Source organism: Lagopus leucura, unplaced genomic scaffold (assembly GCF_019238085.1).
Source record: "Lagopus leucura isolate 7727_CA_CO unplaced genomic scaffold, USGS_WTPT01 Super-Scaffold_100002, whole genome shotgun sequence".
Lineage (NCBI taxonomy): Eukaryota > Metazoa > Chordata > Aves > Galliformes > Phasianidae > Lagopus > Lagopus leucura.
The window spans coordinates 1,058,561-1,076,353 of NW_024962263.1; the positions used below are offsets into that span (position 1 = coordinate 1,058,561).

Here is a 17,793-nt window from a genome sequence, read left to right on the forward strand (position 1 = left end):
TTGCCCAAAAAAGGCAGCATAAATGACTGTATGTCAATCAACTGCCAGATTGAAAGTAAGAACCTTCATCTCTGCTATTATTAACAGGTAATAGACTTCAAATATTTTCCCTTTCTGTATCATAATGAAACCATGATTTCTCATATAATAGGAAAGAAAACATCTGCTGCTCAAAATAACAGCAACAGCATGCTTGCCTAGAAATTGAGAATGTTTTCAATTTGTGCTCTGTCTTATTCACCTTATCTTGTACTTAAGCCTAAGTCTCTCACCAAGGCAAGTGTTCTAGTCACAAAAAGTCTGGGCTTTTCTAATATCTCTCTTCTTTTTGCCTGGAATCACTCTATTTAACTATTTCTTGCTGAACAGGACAGGCAAAAAAGAGGGTCATTTTGTAGCTCAGTGACTGTAGCACCACAGTTTTTCCTTACAGCTATAGTTTTGAGGAGGAGTACAGTGCTGAGACACCTCTTTTGAAATCAGCATGTAAAGGAAACACTTTGTTTTTATTCATCTTAGTGTAGCATATTTCATGAAAGGAAGTGGAATAAAGATCGCTTTGTATAAGTTGGAATAAGTTGTATAAGTTTTGCATGGCATGGGAAAGATACAGAAGTTTTCTTATATATATACCTTGTTCTGATCTTAACATTATGGCTTGTTTATGCTTAGTTGCTAGTTTTGTTATAAATATGAATGTTTAAATGAATTAATGCTCTCAAAAAAAAGGTCTCTTAGAAGCTATGTGCTGCAGACTTGGAGTAAGAGCTCCAAAATAGAAAGCAGAGGATCAGCATGTGATTCTTCGTTCTACATTCCCAACAAGGTTTCCCTCAGTAGCAAACAGCAGCTGTAGTTAAAAATAGAAAGTGATAAGCAACTAGGATCTTTAATTAAACCCAGAACTCACCCTCCGTAACAGCAAGAAGTTCAAAGAAACAATGAAGTCTCTCCAGTTCCTTAGTGCTGAGGCGTTCGTGTCAGATGCTGAGTTTGCGAGGAAGAATCTTGGCAGTGTTGCCCATAATCTTTTTCCTCTTCTTTTTAAAGCCAGCTATTTACTGGAGCAAACGGAAGTGATTCATGACTTGGTTGAGACCTGGCCACTTGCTGACTTTAATATAGGAAAACTTCTGGGAACTACTGTGGACTACCAGGAAGATCTGAGCCATAGAAGATGCTCAGTGTGCTTGGAGAGCTGTCTAACAGGGCTGAGAGACTATGTATTGAATCATCCTTCTCCCTGTGTGAAAAGGTTGAAAGTGGTGGACCTGACAGGTATAAAGGATGTCGAAGTTCAGCTTTGTGAATGTAAGAAGACAATGGGGAGGTGGGCCAGGACTAAGCTGCTCTCAAAGCTTTGTCTAGAAGTGCTGGTCCACCTGCAACAAACGCAATGCAAGCCACGTGCCTTTGAAATCAGTATTGATGTGCTAATAGACTTGTTTGTCACAGAACGCAACTATGAGCTGGTAGTGCAGGCCCTGCTGCAGAAACGTTATTGTCCACTGAAGATCTGCTGTGTGGCATTTAGAGCTGACAACCTGGCTTTGCAAAAATTCTTCTACATCATAAAGCTCACTGATCCTTCTTTGTTGCGCAAACTGGAAGTAGTTCACAATGTTCGCTTGGAAATGGAACACTTGGAAATACTCTTCAACAGTATTCACTTCCCTCTACTGATGTCTTTGACCTTGCCAGCTCGCACATTTAATGTGCAGAGGCTCACAGCTACAGATGAACTGATGCTTACTACCATTGGAAAAAAGATGGGTGAAATGACACAACTGACTGAGCTCAGTCTGGCATTTTCTATACTCACAGGAAGAATACGGAAGCTGCTCAGGTAACTTGCTTATCTTACTGTCAGTCAAAATGTAAAGAACAGCAACGAGTGCCATCAGTAATTTGAGAGCATTATAGAATATGTGAAGTGAGAATATCTCATCTCAGGTGTGTGAGTATGGGAAGCAGAAAACTAGGAAAGAGTATTTGTTGGGGAGAAGTCAATATATTGTCAAATGTAATCAGGAGAGCTGATTGCTCTTGTTAGTCTTCCAGAGCCCATCTGATAAGTATGACTTGAATACGCTTTTGGCTCCTAACACAAGATAGAGATACACCTAGGTTTGTCACAATCGAGCTTATATCTCAATCAGCTTGGGCTGGCCTTTGATACAAGATCTAAGTCATACTCGGTGTTTTTTTCAGGATTTCTAGTGAATGTTTTTCCTCTAAAAATTGGACAGTAAATACAGATTTCACAGATAATTTATTTTTAGACAGCTAGAGGGATATTAAACTGATTAGAGACTGATTTCAATTGTTCATTGCATTTTCCAGTCTCAGGGTATGAGAGATCTGATGCCTTTCTCTACTGCAAATTAAGCTAACCTATGAATATTCATAATTATTTCCATAAAAGAATGGCCGTTCCTAAAAATATAACAAGCTGCCAGTTAACTGTGTTCATATCTGAACTGAAAATCAAGTTGAAAATGTGCTTTCCAGAGCATCGGAAAAAAAGACAGACAAAAGTTTTGAAACAGATCAGCTTGGTCTAAAATTCCTCCTGTACAAAGAACACACTTCACTTAAATGTTGGTAAGAGATCAAACAGTGGATTATTAGCAGAGGAAGGTGGTGGTACGTTTCAGCAGTGGCAACAACAATGTGAAAAACAAGCCATTTTCCAGACTTCCATGCAGATTTTCATGGTCACAGCATGCAGACTATTGCTCATTACTGGTGAAAATGGTGGCGACTATGTTGAAAAAATAATTTTTGGAGCTGAGAATTTGCTCACTATTGTGCTCTTTGTAACTGTTGTAGTTTCCAAGGAAATAAATAGGATGCATTACTTTTGGAGCGACATGCATAAATGATGAGTTTCTAATCTTTTTTCCAGTTGAGACATGTGGAAGAATTCTTGTTGAGGTTCTTTTTCTATTTTCATTAGTTAATATTATTTTAAATTCAACTAAAACATTTGCATACAATCCCAGGTACACTTTTCCCAACCATCTTCTTCATCAGCACGTCTGTTTGAAAATTCAGAACAAAATTACATGTAAAACTCTTGGGCATTTAAATACCTAAAGTAAAAACAAAACTAGAAATAAATACCGATATGTTAGAATGCTGATTGGCTTTCCTCTTGGACTGAATCCTTCCTTAACAGACATGGTTGAAATCTCATGAATAATAACATCTTTGTGAAAGAAGTCACTGATGTTTTTATTGTAGTAATGATCTGTTATTAATTCAGCAAGGAATGGAACCTGACAACGTATAAATGCTTACAAAATATACACATAGATTGTTACAAAATCAATTCCCTTTAAACCAAAACATTTGGAGTTATGAAAGGCTTGGGAAGCAAACTATGTTTCCCATTGTTGGCATATGCTTCATTCTAAAAGGAGATTAAAAAAAAATGATTGCGGCTGATGGCTGCACTCATAATACAGAGTGTGAAATTTTGTGAAAATAGTTTTTCAGAGTTTCATGGCATAAAACCTTTTCTTTTTAATTCTACAGCCCACTAAAAACTCCACTGAAGATGCTGGATGTTTCTAACTGCTCATTGAACCATGCTGATATGATCTATTTAGCCAATAGTATCCATTCTTATCACTTGGAAACACTGGACCTGAGCGGGCACAATATTCCCGAGCTTTATCCATCAACACTCTTTAAGCTTCTTAGCCATTCCTCTCCAGTGCTTAGGAGTCTTGTCTTGGAGGACTGTAACATCCAAGACACTCATGTCAACATGTTGATCGCAGCATTAAGCCCTTGTCAGAAACTGCAGGAGTTTAAGTTTCTTGGAAATCCATTGTCATCCCAAGCACTTAAACACCTTTTCACATTTCTCTGCGAGTTGCCAGTGCTGAAAATTGTGGAGTTTCCAGTTCCAAAGGACTGCTACCCTATTGACATCACCTACCCAATTGACGATGCCAGTCTCTGCAGATTTGATCATCAAAAATATGACAGTATAGCAGAGGAGCTTAACTTCATTTTACTCCAAGCAAATCGGGAGGATGTGAAAGCTTCAACTCCGCTCTTTGGCAGTTATGATGCAGCCGTTCAGGAGACAAATGATGAACTGGGAGCTTATTTGATCAAGTCCTTCAAAGAGACTTTAGAAAAGTTAACTACTTCTCTTAGCAAAATGAGTTAAATGTATAACATGTTTTCAATGTTGGCCTGACAATCTGGAACAGTGTCCTTCATTGAGCAGTCTTCAGTTTTCTTTAGTTTCTGGGCTGAATTTATGTTGTTTTAATAGCTCATGGTCATCAGAGGTTTTTTTTAACTATCCTACTGCATAATATTTATGTAAATACAGCTTGTTCTCAAAAGAGGGGAAAACCCTCAATAGTTTAGTATTTTACACAAAAAGCATTTTGTTTCTTAGTAAAACAAGGTGTCTGAAATTGGTTACTTTCTTCTACAGTTTTCTCCAGACTTGCGAATGAGGCTTGCAACTAAACAGAAAAGACAAGAAAGTCTTTCCCCAGGTCCAGCAGGATCCCTCAGTGACTGTATATTCTCGTACTGAGGGCCCCAGGCCTGGACGCAGCGCTGCAGATGGGGCCTCACAAGAGCCGAGCAGAGGGGGACGATCACCTCCCTCTCCCTGCTGGCCGCCCCTTTTTCATGCAGCCCAGAACACAGCTGGCCTTCCGGGCTGCAGGCGCACACTGCTGCCTCATGGCCAGCTTCTCGTCCACCAGGACCCCAAGTCCTTCTCCACATGGCAAATCGAATGATTGACTGATAGCAGAGGATTCCCCTTCACCTTGCTCCAGCAATACAAAGTAAATCTGGCAAAACGTATTTTACAAAGAAGTTCTGGCACAGTTCTGCACAGTTGCGCTTGTGATATCAACAGGCAAGCACCTCAAGATGCTCCCTTTGTGGAATTTGTGGTTTTGGCCATTAGAATATACCAGGCTGCTCTCAGCTGTTTTTCAAAGATAGCCTAGGAGAACGGTAGTAATACAAAAATGAGTCGTGTGGAAAAAAATGAATCAAAAGACAGTTTAGAATTGTGGAAAAGGGGTAGGGAAGGCTGCTAAATAAGTACATAACTTACATTCTTCTTTTTAATATATTTGATCCATGAATGTATGATGGGAAGACTGCAATGAATGGACTTGAACAATTTTTGTTTACATAGTTCTAAAAAAAAACCTAAAGGAAATCAAAGTTGCCAAGCCAAACATTCATGGCATAGAAAAAAAGAAAAAAGTCTAGTTTATATTTGCACAAAGTTCCAGATCAGCCCTTTTTCTTGCCTCCCTTTGACCTTTTGTATGAGGACTGACAGCTGACCTAGGCAACTGACTACTACTCTTAACATTTTCCTCCCTCTGATCTTGCTGTTCTTTCTATCCTGGTCTAGACTCAAGTTTTCTCAGCCAAACATAGATGGTTTGAATTTTGTGAGACCGAAGACCTGCATCTTTGGTGTGAGAAGTAGCATATTTTGTTGCTCAGAGAGATTATTCCCTTTAGAATAGATGCAAACCTACAGGTAGTAATTTCTGCATACTGGCAGCAGGCTAGCTAAAATACTGTGTCTGAAAGTGAAGACTGTTTTAGAAGCATACTGTGCTCCAACAACCTGGCCCTGCCTATTTCAATGCACACAAAATAGTTTGTTCATAGATTACTTCTTATTTAGGAGTATTTATATGCCTTATGAGTACTGCAGCTTTCTTACTGCTTTCTTCTTGCCAAAAAACAATCCTGACCCACACTTTTGTTTACTTATTTATCACAAACTTCTCCCCATTTTCAATAATACGCACGCTGTGCTGTCCATTTACATCTGTATGGGCCAAAAGGATGTGGAGACACTGAAAAGTTTTAGTGCCCATTCCACACTGAGGATTAGTAGTTGTTAAGTTTTCCTCGGATATTCCATTTTAGAATGAACAATGGGGGACACAGCATTAAAGAAGTAATGCACATGCATCACTACATGCAGAGTGGTTACGAATGACTGACATGTGGTGGAGCACATGGATCCACGTGTCCAGTATCCTTGGATCATGTTTTTGTGAAGCCATTTGCTCTGCAGCATCATTTTCAAGGCTTTGTGAGCTTCTACATGGGCTGTTCCAAAAGTAATGTCTCCTATCTTATTATATTGGTCCACGACATCAGATGTGGATGTTCATGGTATGGCAGTAGAGGTCAAACCTTCCCACAAAGATTCCATTATATTTCATTGCAATGCAACAGATGACAACAGAGGAGCAGTTTAACAAAATTATGACTGATAGAGAAGTGCATATGAAGATAAGAATTGGAACTTAGTTCCTTCATGTGGAAAAAATTGCAGTTGTTTACACTCATTCACTGACACTTGCTGAATATTTATGTAAACCAAACTGTGGACGTTAGTACAATAAAGCAGTGGGTGATGTGTTTCAGCAGTGGCATCAAGGACATGACAGACAAGCCATGTTTCAGATGGCAATGCACAACTGTCACGCCATGAAATGAAGTGTGTCTCAATCAGCTAATCCATGCAAATAGGTGGATTATGACCAGGAAACTGTATATGGAGCTGAATATTGGCTTCAGTGCATTAGAAATGATGGTGGCAACACTGGGATATTGCAAAGTTTGCTCTCATGGGGAAAAAAAGAACACCATATGCAAATTTGTCAGGACCTATTGAACCAGTTACAGACTAAACGTGACAGTTTCCTGGAATGCATCATTACTGGTGACAAGATGTGGTGTCACCACTACAAGCTGGAGTCAAAACGGTAGTCCATGGAGTGGTGACATGTGAATTCTCCATGGAAAGGAGCATTCGAGATGCAGTCCTCAGAGGGTAAAGTAACATGTAATGTCACTGGGGACAAAAAAGTGGTGATCCTTTAGGATTTCCCAGAACCTGGACAAACCACTTCTGACCACTTCATCACAATGCTGACTAAGATGAAGGCTCAAACTTGCAATCAGGCCAGAAATGGATTAAAACTTTCTCTTGCAATATAATAATGTCAGGCTCCGTACCAGTTTGAAGACTATGGAGCACATTGACTCTCTTGTTTGGACTTTCCTACCACACCCACCTAATAGTCCAGATTTAGTGCCTTGTGATTTCCATCTTTTCAGACTGGTGAAAGATGTACTCCACAGGCAGCATTTTCCTGTCATAGCATTCTGTAAAACGGTGTGTCACCTCTGCTGGTGCAGATTTTTATGAGTGTAGCTCTTGTTCATTGCTGGTGATTAGGTTGAAAAATAGTGTTTTGTAGCTGAGAATTAGCTCAATCAAATAGTACTATGCTGCTCTCTGTACCAATTGTAGTTTCCATGGAAATAAATAGGAGGCATTTTTTTCAGAGCAGCGACATGAAATGCATTCTGATAGGACCGAAGCAAAATTTTTATTGTTTACAGTTACGTGGTAAAGTTGTAGTCTATTAAGTGTAGTATTAACTAAAATACCTGCTTTGGTAGTGTAGAAACCAAAAGGCAGAACTTCAACAACCATGAGACCCTGCCTAGGATTTGACAACACGATTTCACAGGCACAAAACTATTTGTCTAAAAACTTGTTTAAAAAGTGTCATATTTAGGGGGAGGAGGGATTTCCACTGTTATGGAATGGAGTCAGTTTTGGCTTTGTTTTGTTTGCTATTTGTTTTGGTTTGGTTATTTTTTTTAATTTTGTTTGTCCCTTTACAGCCAAATTTTTTCCAAATTTTGAAAAGCTTCTACTTTTGCTTTGATAACAGTTGCTTCTTTGCAAAAATCCCATCTGTAGCTCTCAGGCATTTAACTTTCATTTCTTCAGTTTCTTCCTTAATTATGGTTATTAGTGATGCTTTTAAATACAAACCAAGATGTACATTTTCTTGCTGACCAGGCTTACTGTAACAAGAACGTGTGCTCTCTCCCAGAAGGATTCTTATGTATCTCCTGTTCAAGAACTGCTATTTGTATTCTGGGCCTGGTCTTTCTTCCTCTTGCCATGTGTGGGACTTCACATTTTGTTGTTACAGTAGAAGCTCCAGTGCAAAAGCTACCTAAGTGTTAAAGGTTATCCTGTGCAGGAGTAGACAGGTATCAGTTTAGACCATCTCCTCCTAAAGGACAATCTTTCTATGTTGCACCAACCTGGAGCCTTGTAGTCGATATTGTTAGTTATGGATATTTTAAATTATGGAACAGGACTCAAAATGCTATGAGATTTTTAAAATAAATTTGTTTTATTGTTGTTTTACTTCCGTGCTGTCAACTACAGGTTTATATGGTAAGCAATTCTCGTATTTAGATTTATTATTGAGCACAAAGTTCAATAAAGATAAAGGATCAACTCCTTTTTCTGTTTTTGCAAAAGATGAAATTCTTATGTTTGCAAATTTTGAGCTGTCTTAGGCAGTAAAATAATGCAATATAGGACAAAAATGTGTACAGTTTCACAATACTGTGATACTAATGCTCCAGCAGCATTTATACTGAATAAAATAACATTTCTAAAGTTGTGGTCACTCAACAGTTCCAAATGCTTGCAAATACCAAACACTATGAAATGCTGTATGTGTAGATTTATTTTGACAAAATCAGTGGAAGTTGTTATAAAGATCCTTCCCCTTTGTGCAGAGTTTTGTTTTCAGAAGCCCTTCATGGCAGAATAGCCACACGCCATGAAGAATAGCTTCCATTATAGGTGAGATGGTTGGCAATTCCTTGGTAGCAAAGAAATTTTCCCTTATGAATCAATATAATGCTGGGGCAGGGACAGAGTACAGCTGCTGTAAGAAACATAAGCTGTCTGTGTGTGTTGTGATTTCAAGTGTGACTGGGCAAGGGGATCTTTCTCCCCTTTGGGGGAAAAGAAAAGGAGAACAACACAGTCAAGATAAGGAGAGAGAACAAATTTACTACAGATGGTAGAAGAATGTAAGATAATAATAAGAAAGATAGTTACTATTAATGACTCAAACGGGAGAGAGAGGAAGGCTACAGCTGTGCTGCTCACTGCACTGCTGAAATCTGGAAGTGTCTCATCCCCATCACCTAGAATTGGGGATCATGTGGAGGCTCCTTGGGAACGTAGTACATCTCAGTGTAGCTTCTTCATGGAGAGTCAGAACTTACACGAGGCTGCTAAAAAATCAAGAAGCACTGCTCTGCAGTGCACTGTGCCTCTGCACACAACAGCCTGTGGCAAGATGTCATGACATGGAATATTGACATAACCAGGACAGTGTGTGTAGGGAAACCATGTATAGAACAGAGGATTTTGAAGCAGAATGGGAAAATGGAAGAAATGTTGGCTTTTAGGAATGAACAACGGGTCTGAAAGATTTTCACTGTTTCAGCAACGAAGCTGAAGCAATTTTTTCTTCTGAGCATCCTTGCTGCCTCTTTCTGAAAGGTTATGTTGCAATCATCACCATCTTCCTTACGGGAATCAAGATCAAATAAAAGTGAAAGATGGAAAAGAAGGTAAAGGTGGCAATTAGCAAAGTAAGTTATTAAACAATTGGTGACAAACTCTGAAGTAATGGATTGACACATAGGCTATGGTGCTGTATCAGCCGTGCAAAGTATTACTGTCTTCTGTAATCCCAAAGACTCATATTGGCTTTTTTTAATTTATCTGCCTTAACAGTTTCAGCTGTGCACATTTCTCTTTAGTGCAACCACTTTCAGAAATGGCATGCTGCGTGAGAAAAGCTATTCATATCCAATTCTTTGGAGGAGTTTGGGAGCAAAGCCAACCCCCTTCCTGAAAGTCTTCCTTTGCTATTACATTTTATCTGCCTTGGTGAAGAGCATCTCTGCAGGTAGCATAACTGCAAGACTGAACAACAGAGGACTGAAAACAGGAGGGTGCTACTGTGGCAATGAAGATAGTGCTCCCTTTAGATGAGATAATAAAATCATACATGCCAACATAAATGCTAGAAACCTATGGTTTGTTTTTTAATTGAAGCTACTGACTAAACAGAATAGTTCATAAGACAAAGCTTGCTCAACAGCCCCTACCTCGTTTGCTTTTGAACTCTGACTTCTGCCTCTACAAAGCAGGGATCCACAATTTTACCAATTGACCACCCTTCAGAGGGTGAGGGAAACTACATAGGGTTTCTAGGGTGAGGATTCTATAAAATAGAGGATCCAGGTGGGCTGAGAGTTTTGGAAAGGTGACAGATTGCTGTTTTGCAGAATCAGCCTTCCTCAGTCTCACATAGTCTACAGTGATATGAGATAATCTGAATATGTTGTAGATAGTGTGGGGAAGGAAACGTGGTTCTGTTATAGGAATTCAAAGAAGTAACAGGTCTGACAGATGGAAGAAGTTCTCCAAAAGTGTGGGCTAGTTAACTTGGAGTTAACTAGGATGGTTAACTCCAAGAAGACAGCTAAGCAAGACACAACTGCTCACTCATCCTCTCCCCCAGTGGGATGGGAGAGAAAACTGAGATGGTAAAAGTGTGAGAACTTGTGGAGTAAGATAAGGACAGTTTAATTAGGTAAAGCAAAATCTACATGCACAAGCAAAGTCAAACGAAGATTCACTGTTTCCAATTGGCAGGCTGATGATCAGCCATTTTCAGGAAGTAGGGCTTCACCATGCATAATAGCAAATGCCATAACTATGGATGCATTCCCCGCTCTGCCTTTTCCTTCACCCAGCTCTTAGGCTGAACATGACATCATGTGGTATCAAATACCTCTGCGGTCACCTGGAACCAGATGTTCTGGCTGTGTCCCCTCCCATCTTCTTGTGCATCCCCAACCTACTTCTGCTGGAGCATCATGAGAAATGGAGGCTTTGATGCTCTGTAAGCACTGTTCAGAAATGACTAAAGCATCTGGATAGGAACAGTAGAGCCAGTTTTGAAGATTTTTATGCAAATTAATTGTGAACTGAGTAAGTATCATGAGAGAATGGTCGGTCACTGGAACACTGTCCCTCTCAGGACAGTGAACCAAGCTTGCTGGAGTTCAGGAAACATTTGGGCAATGCGCTCAGAAAGATGGCTTCAATTTATAACGGTCCTGTGTGGAGCCAGGATTTGGACTCGATGATCCTTGTGGGTCTCTACCAACTCAAATTATTCTATGATAGTTACTTTTGTTCATCAGTGTATTATCAACACTGTTTTGATCAAAATCCAAAACGTAACACCATACAAATCACTGTTTATTATTTAAATTAACTCTATCCCAGTCAAATCAGTACACACGGAAAAACCAACTGTGCATTTGCAGAAGGAAGAAAATGAAGGAAAATTAGGAGGGAGAATGTAGTAAAAGAGTGAGAACAGGAAGAAGGTTAAGAACTGACAAAAAGTGCTGGATTAGGAAGGGCAAGTGAAAGAGGAGAAATGGCTTCTTGTCTCATGAAAAAGACATCTGGAAGTCTCTCATCATCCCTCCTACTCAAATCAGAGCCAGCTTTCAAGTTAGATTAGGTTCCTTATTCTAGATTCTATGCTAGCTTTGAATGCGTGTAGGATTAAGGGCTGAATATCACATCAATGCATTTCTATTTTCCTAAACTTGAAGCAGTCTGTAAAGTGAACATAGTCACTAGGTTTGCTTGTCAGCTTCATAGCTGTATTAAGAGAATGCTGAGAACTGAATAACAGTCAGTGTACTCTGCATTTGGCCACACAGCTTCTGGAGGTGCCATTCATGTAGTTCAGTCTCCTGTGACAAGTTGTGCCTAACTTAGAAACAGCTTGCTTCTGATTTCCTCTTAAGAGGAGAGTTTAAACCTCCTAATTCCTGACACTGTTTTATTCTCCATTTCATAGCTGCAAGCTGATAACTCTGTTTCACTGTACAAAAGTTTTCACCCAGTTTGCTATCTGCTGTCAGTTTATCATACCTCCATTCCCCACGGCAACCAAAAGACAGGCATGACTTCCAAAGGCTGATAATTTTGATTCAATAACACTCTTTTAGTGCAATATTTCAATGTGGTATCTCACATATGTAGATATCTACGAAAGTAATGTCTCCTCTATTTACATGGAAACTACAATAGGTACAAAGAGCACAATAACATCATTCAATAGAGAAAATTCTCTGCTACAAAGCAATGCTTTTCAACACAGCCATCACCATTATTCATTTTGCATTTATGAGCTGATTGAGACACTCTTCATTTCATGGTGTGACAGCTGTGCGTGGCCGTCTGGATTGTGGTTTGTCTTTCACATCGCTGTCACTGCTGCTGAAATGCATCATCCACTGCCTCAATGCACTAACATCCAGCAAGGGGCTCCTTGTGCCCCTTCAGCCTTCCTTTCTGCCCCGACAGTACAAGGAATTGAAATGTTCTTGGCCCTGTGCAGCACTGCCCAGAAGCAACTAAAACATTGGTGCATTATCAACATCTTTTCTCCCAAAGCCAGAACGTATCATGATATCAGACTTCCTGCAGGGCTCATTAATTTTGAAAAAGTAAGAAAATACTCCTTCTAAAACATGTGTGGAGTGAGGAATCGGCACTTTTCATCCTCACTCCACTCAAACTACCTGGCAACCTGACAGATACAACTATTGGTTTTTATTGAGGAGATTTTCAGGAAAGATCCACAGAAAAGAGACCATTGTTAGAACATTTTTCTTTTATGGTTCTGTAAGATCAAAGCTTCCTAAAAATCTCTGTGAATTAATTAAAGGTGTGATTAAACTAGATATGAGAAAAAATTATACCCAACAGCTCTTCTCTTCAACAGAAATTCATCCAAATAGACATTTTCCTAAAATATTCTCACAGCTGAATTTTTTTTAATAACATTATTTTACTCTAATGGAGATAGAATTGCGATTCAACAGCACACTTTTAGTTTTTTTAGCTATGTCACAGAGAAGCTAGAACAAACTGCTCTGCAGGGGAAGGCAAGACAGGAGCCAAAGTGATCACAACACAAGCAGTGATCTTACTGCATCTGATCTAGTCAATCAGAGTAAGGTACTAGTAACAGGGTCCATTGACAGTTCTGGAAAAGTAATTGCTCAGATCCAGGGTCCATTCAGGGGGTCCAGTCAGAAACAGGAGTCAGAGCCAGTGAGAGAGCTACAGTGTAGGTCCTAGAGTCCAACCAGAAGAGAAACTACCATTAAGGTAGATCCAAAGCCAGCTCAAGTGGCAGTAGCACCAGAGATGGGCAGTCACACTTGTAGCATATATCATAGATTGAAATGTTTGCTCTGATCTTCAATAGAGTTCCTGGCACAACAAGGAGAGAGAATGTGCAGAGGTTCCTGATGAGGCTTCTTACAATGATCAATTGGTATGCTTAATATCCTAATAGTCTGCTACCTTTTTTTTTTTTTTTTTTTTTCTTTTTTTCATCAAAATGAAGGGAAACTAATCTAAGAAAATAACAACTCAGAAGTTAAAGAACTTGGCAGTATTTTTTTTACACCCATATTAAGAGTGTAAGAGTCTGCTTCTTAGCTGTGGTTCGGGCTTCATTGTTATGGAGGAAATGAAGAGCTGATCTTGACTGCCCTTCTTTGCCTAGATGTTATCATGTTGTGACTAGAAATAAATTATCTGAGAGATTAATGCATAAGACTGTTTTTCAAAAAACTTCTGGTAAGGCAAATTTGTATAAATTTATCAGTATGTGTAAACGCTGTCCGCACTATTACGTTTATTACTAGTTTCATCTCTCTTATTTTCTTTTGTAACTACTCATTTTGACTTCATAAATATGAGCTGTTGTCACTGTAAGAAATGATAAAATAAAAACACAGATCTCAGTTTTTGCTTTAATCACCTCAATATTGTACGCAATTTTACATAGTGTTACAGTTATCTTGTAATTTCTTCATATATTCAGCTTTATTTCACACCATTCTGAGTGCTCGTTGTCACATAGAAAGAATGAGAAAATTGAGCACAAATTAACAAGGGGATAATGAATCCCTGAGAAAATGTTACTGAGGACTTGCCAAGAATGAGGCAAATGAACATCTGCACTGGATTATAATGCTCCAGGAAATCTAAAACGAGTCTATGCTAAAAGAACACTGTTAATCTTACTTGGTTTCTTTCCATTTCTTCTTTGTTTATACTTTCTTGGATCCAAGGAAACACCAGTTTCTTTATTAGTACCATGACTGTCCAGATGTGCAAACAAGTGCTTGTAAAATGCCATTTTTATATATGCTAAAATCAGGACTAGTAGCAACAATGAAAAATAATGCAAAGCTTCAGTTATTTTTTTTGAGAAGTCACCTTTGTAGATGCAAGCCTCAATTATGCTCAGTCGTAACAGCTAATATAAGCTGGAAATGATTCATTTAGTGCCCTCTCTCTTGCTGTTTTTAGCACTTCAAAGGAGAAAATTACTGAGTAACAGAGTAGAAGTTCTGTGATCAGCATGCATCTTGGTCTGAGGAAGAACTTCATGCATTTGCACAGAGCCTGTGTTGGTTGCAAATTAGTCACACGACGCTTAATGCGCTAAGTTTTACCTTAAAAAATTCGACTATTTTCTGCTTTTTGCAACTGCACCTGTGGTCCAAAAATCACATGAAGATTTTACTGTCACAAAGTAAATCCTTGATCCTACTTATTCTGAGTTGGGACACTTCTCATTCTCCTTTCGTTGCCATCAGAGATGTAATTTGTTAACACATACTGCTTGGTTCCTTCAGCATAACACCAAAAATAGAAGCTGGGCAGGATAAAAGTCAGTAAAACTGGCATTTTGTTACTCTAATTAGCAAATTTGACTGTTAAGCAAATGTCCTGTTTTATTTTTTGCTTCTCTCCAAGAAGCAGAATATTCTGGACACTCTGAGTTAAAAACAGAAAGAATGAGAGAAGCTACAAATAACTGCTATATTTTATTTCTGCAAATGAAAAATCTAAGTTCTGCTTTTCCTCCTTTTTCTTGAAACAAACACTTAGAAATTCAGCTTGAGCTCACTTGGCTACACAAGACTTTGAAAAACCTAGCTTTTCTGGATGTGTTACAAGTAAGAAATTAATGTCCAAAGTCTTGAGGAGTGATTGTCAGTATCAATATATTTTATCAATATATTAGCTTCCAACTACAGTAAGTAGCAGAGTGGGTATTGAAGACACTAAGCTGGTAAATGTAATTCTGTATCTTAGATTTGTTTCAGCTTTCCTATTCATTCAGTTCTGTCACACACTTCAAGCTTCTACCTGTGCATATTTAGTTTAAAACTGATAGAAATAAAAGACAGAAAATGAATGGTAGTTGGTATTTTTTTTTCATCTGAGAGCTGACTAAATTTCTAGAAGGCTTTGGGGATGTGCTGTACTCTTGCTGAGGAGAACTGCTTGTTGAAGTGCTCAAGTCCATAAGGAATTTATGCTTTGTTACGCTTTGACTAACTAGCTGCTACCACTTCCTATCCAGGTTGTCTGGCCGTAGCGTTTGTTGTATTAAAAGCTTAACACACTTGGACAAAAGCATCGTGATCTGAAGACAGAAATGGTATCTTCTTGTAGACAGTCAAACTGGGTAAAGTTGGTGGAAATTTGTGGGACGTCAGTGACAAGCCTATTTTTTCTGGAAATAGTAGTTCATTTAACAATAGGTCAGCTCTGGTTATACGCTTTGTCTTAATCCGTGTGAATCCTTCTAGAAGTGTTGAACCATTCTTATCAGTGTGTCAGAAAATACATGTTTGTTTGGGTTGTGAAGGAAGGGAAGGATATGGTTGGTTTCTTTTTAGTTTTGAATAGTTTTCTGTCACGCATTGTTGGGTGGGCATGTTTGCATGCTGAACAATTCTTCCTAAAATAAAAACAAAGAATAAAAAGTCACGCTTGCTACAGTTACACTTACTAAATTTTGGAAAAAGAGTCAAGTACCAGAGAAATGCATTTATTTCTATCTCATAACTATATGGTAGCTATCCTTTAACAGCCACAGCAGGCTCCTGCTGGCACTGTGTTTCATTTTTGTGGTACTTAAGTGCTTTGCTTTTCTTCTTCTCCCTGCTCCATTATTTGTAGGCTATACGTCCTGTGGGTCAGCTTTATTATTTTAACATGTGCTGCCTCACCCTCTTCTGGATGAAAATCTGTTCAGTAACTGGCATTCCAGAGACCTCAGCCAGAAAATGATCTGAAGATAAAAGTCACACCTGCAGTTATGGACACAGACAACACAGAAAACAGAATTTACTCAAGCAGAGAGAGGAAGAGCAGTTCATAAAACTGCATGAAAGCAGGCTGCAATTCAGAAAGCATTTTCAGAATATATACCAATATATTTTGAATATATTGGAACAGACCTACCTGAATAAGAGTAAAGAATATGTTTATCTGCTAAATCATGGCACCAGAATAAAGCTAATTTACTGTTCTTAGTTTTTGAATTTTTTAAAAAATAATAGTCAAAATATTTTTTTTTTCTCAGTGACAGACTATACATCACTTCTGTTTCTGGTCTTTGCAGTAGAAATTTACTCAAAATTCAGGTACTGTGTTTTACAGAATCTCTCTAACACTAAGCTTTTGCTAAATAGTAAGATAATAAATTTTATTTTTATTCTTTGGTTTTCTATTTCCGTATGACTTAAATTGTCTCACTAATGGCTACCAACTAAGGTGAGACAACCACACCTATCATTCTACTTGTGCCAGACACCAAAGCCACAAAAATTTATTTAACTATGAAAAATGCTCTGTATTATTTTTCTGCTGCTCTTTCTTTTTGCTCTAACTCCTCTGCAAACAGTAGAATGCCTTTCTATAGTGTGTCCCAGGCTGTAACATAATGTCATAAATAAACACATTTTTCATTTGAGTATTGAGATGCACTTGGTAGGTGATAGGTATGCTATACCAACCGTGGGCCACTAACCAGCTGCAGGCCAGTAACTGACTGCAACCAGGTTCCCATCGACACATGTCCCCAGGTGAAGGCTAACCCTGTTGCTTTGTTATGCATCCTGTACAGTAAAAGATTTGACTGGTTTGCCTTTTGCCTGTTCTCAGTATACCTTTTGACTACTGTTTGCAAGCTTAACTCATGCCATTCAAGCTTTTGTTTCCATTCCCGACTGCCCAGCCCTGTTATCTCTTCACCCCAGTTATATGTTGGCATCCAGGCAGAGAAATAAAACTGAAGAAGTTCCCCTCCCCCAGAAGAGGTGCATTCAGCTCACCATACCAGAATTCAGGCTGCACTCTAGGGAAGATCTCCCTAGATCTTTCAAGGATTACTTGTTTTCCTTGCACTCAGAACAGTGCATCCAGATGGATAGAATCTCTCACAGGGATGTAATTGCAGTGAACAGTAACCATTGAAACAGCCATGTCCCTCTTTCATACTTTATGTTTCCTTCCACGAATTTGCCATTATTGCCCTTAAAATCCTGTGCTACATAACTGCTAGTTGAAGTTGCTTTAGAAACCCATTCACTCATTCCTTGCAACTGGAGACTGCTTGAGAGTCAGAGCTAGAACAGAATCATAGAATGGCTTGAGTTGGAAGGGACCACAAGGATCATCAAGTTCCATCACACCTGCTGGAGTCTGGATTGCCAATTGCTAGATCAAATACTAGATCTTGTTGCCCAGGGCCCCATCCAGCCTGGTCTTGAACACCTCCAGGGTCTGGGTAACCACAATTCCTCTGGGCAACTCACCACCCTCCCATAATTCCACCATTGATGTAATTGATAAAGATGCTAAAGAGTGCCAGTCTGAAGACAGATGCCTGGGAGACACTACTTGTCACCAACCTCCATCTGGAAACAAAGCCATTGACAACCACCTTCTGGCTATGACCT

The 17,793-nt window shown here is 39.0% G+C and overlaps 1 protein-coding gene across 1 annotated transcript; it reads left to right on the top strand.

Moving 5' to 3' along the window:
- The first annotated feature begins 881 nt into the window (after positions 1 to 881).
- LRRC14B (leucine rich repeat containing 14B) lies at positions 882 to 4,634 on the top strand. Its single transcript, XM_042868876.1, has 2 exons — positions 882 to 1,846; positions 3,541 to 4,634. The coding sequence occupies exons 1-2, from the start codon at positions 942 to 944 to the stop codon at positions 4,184 to 4,186; spliced, it is 1,551 nt and encodes a 516-aa protein (XP_042724810.1). The 5' UTR covers positions 882 to 941; the 3' UTR covers positions 4,187 to 4,634.
- The last annotated feature ends 13,159 nt before the right edge of the window (positions 4,635 to 17,793 follow it).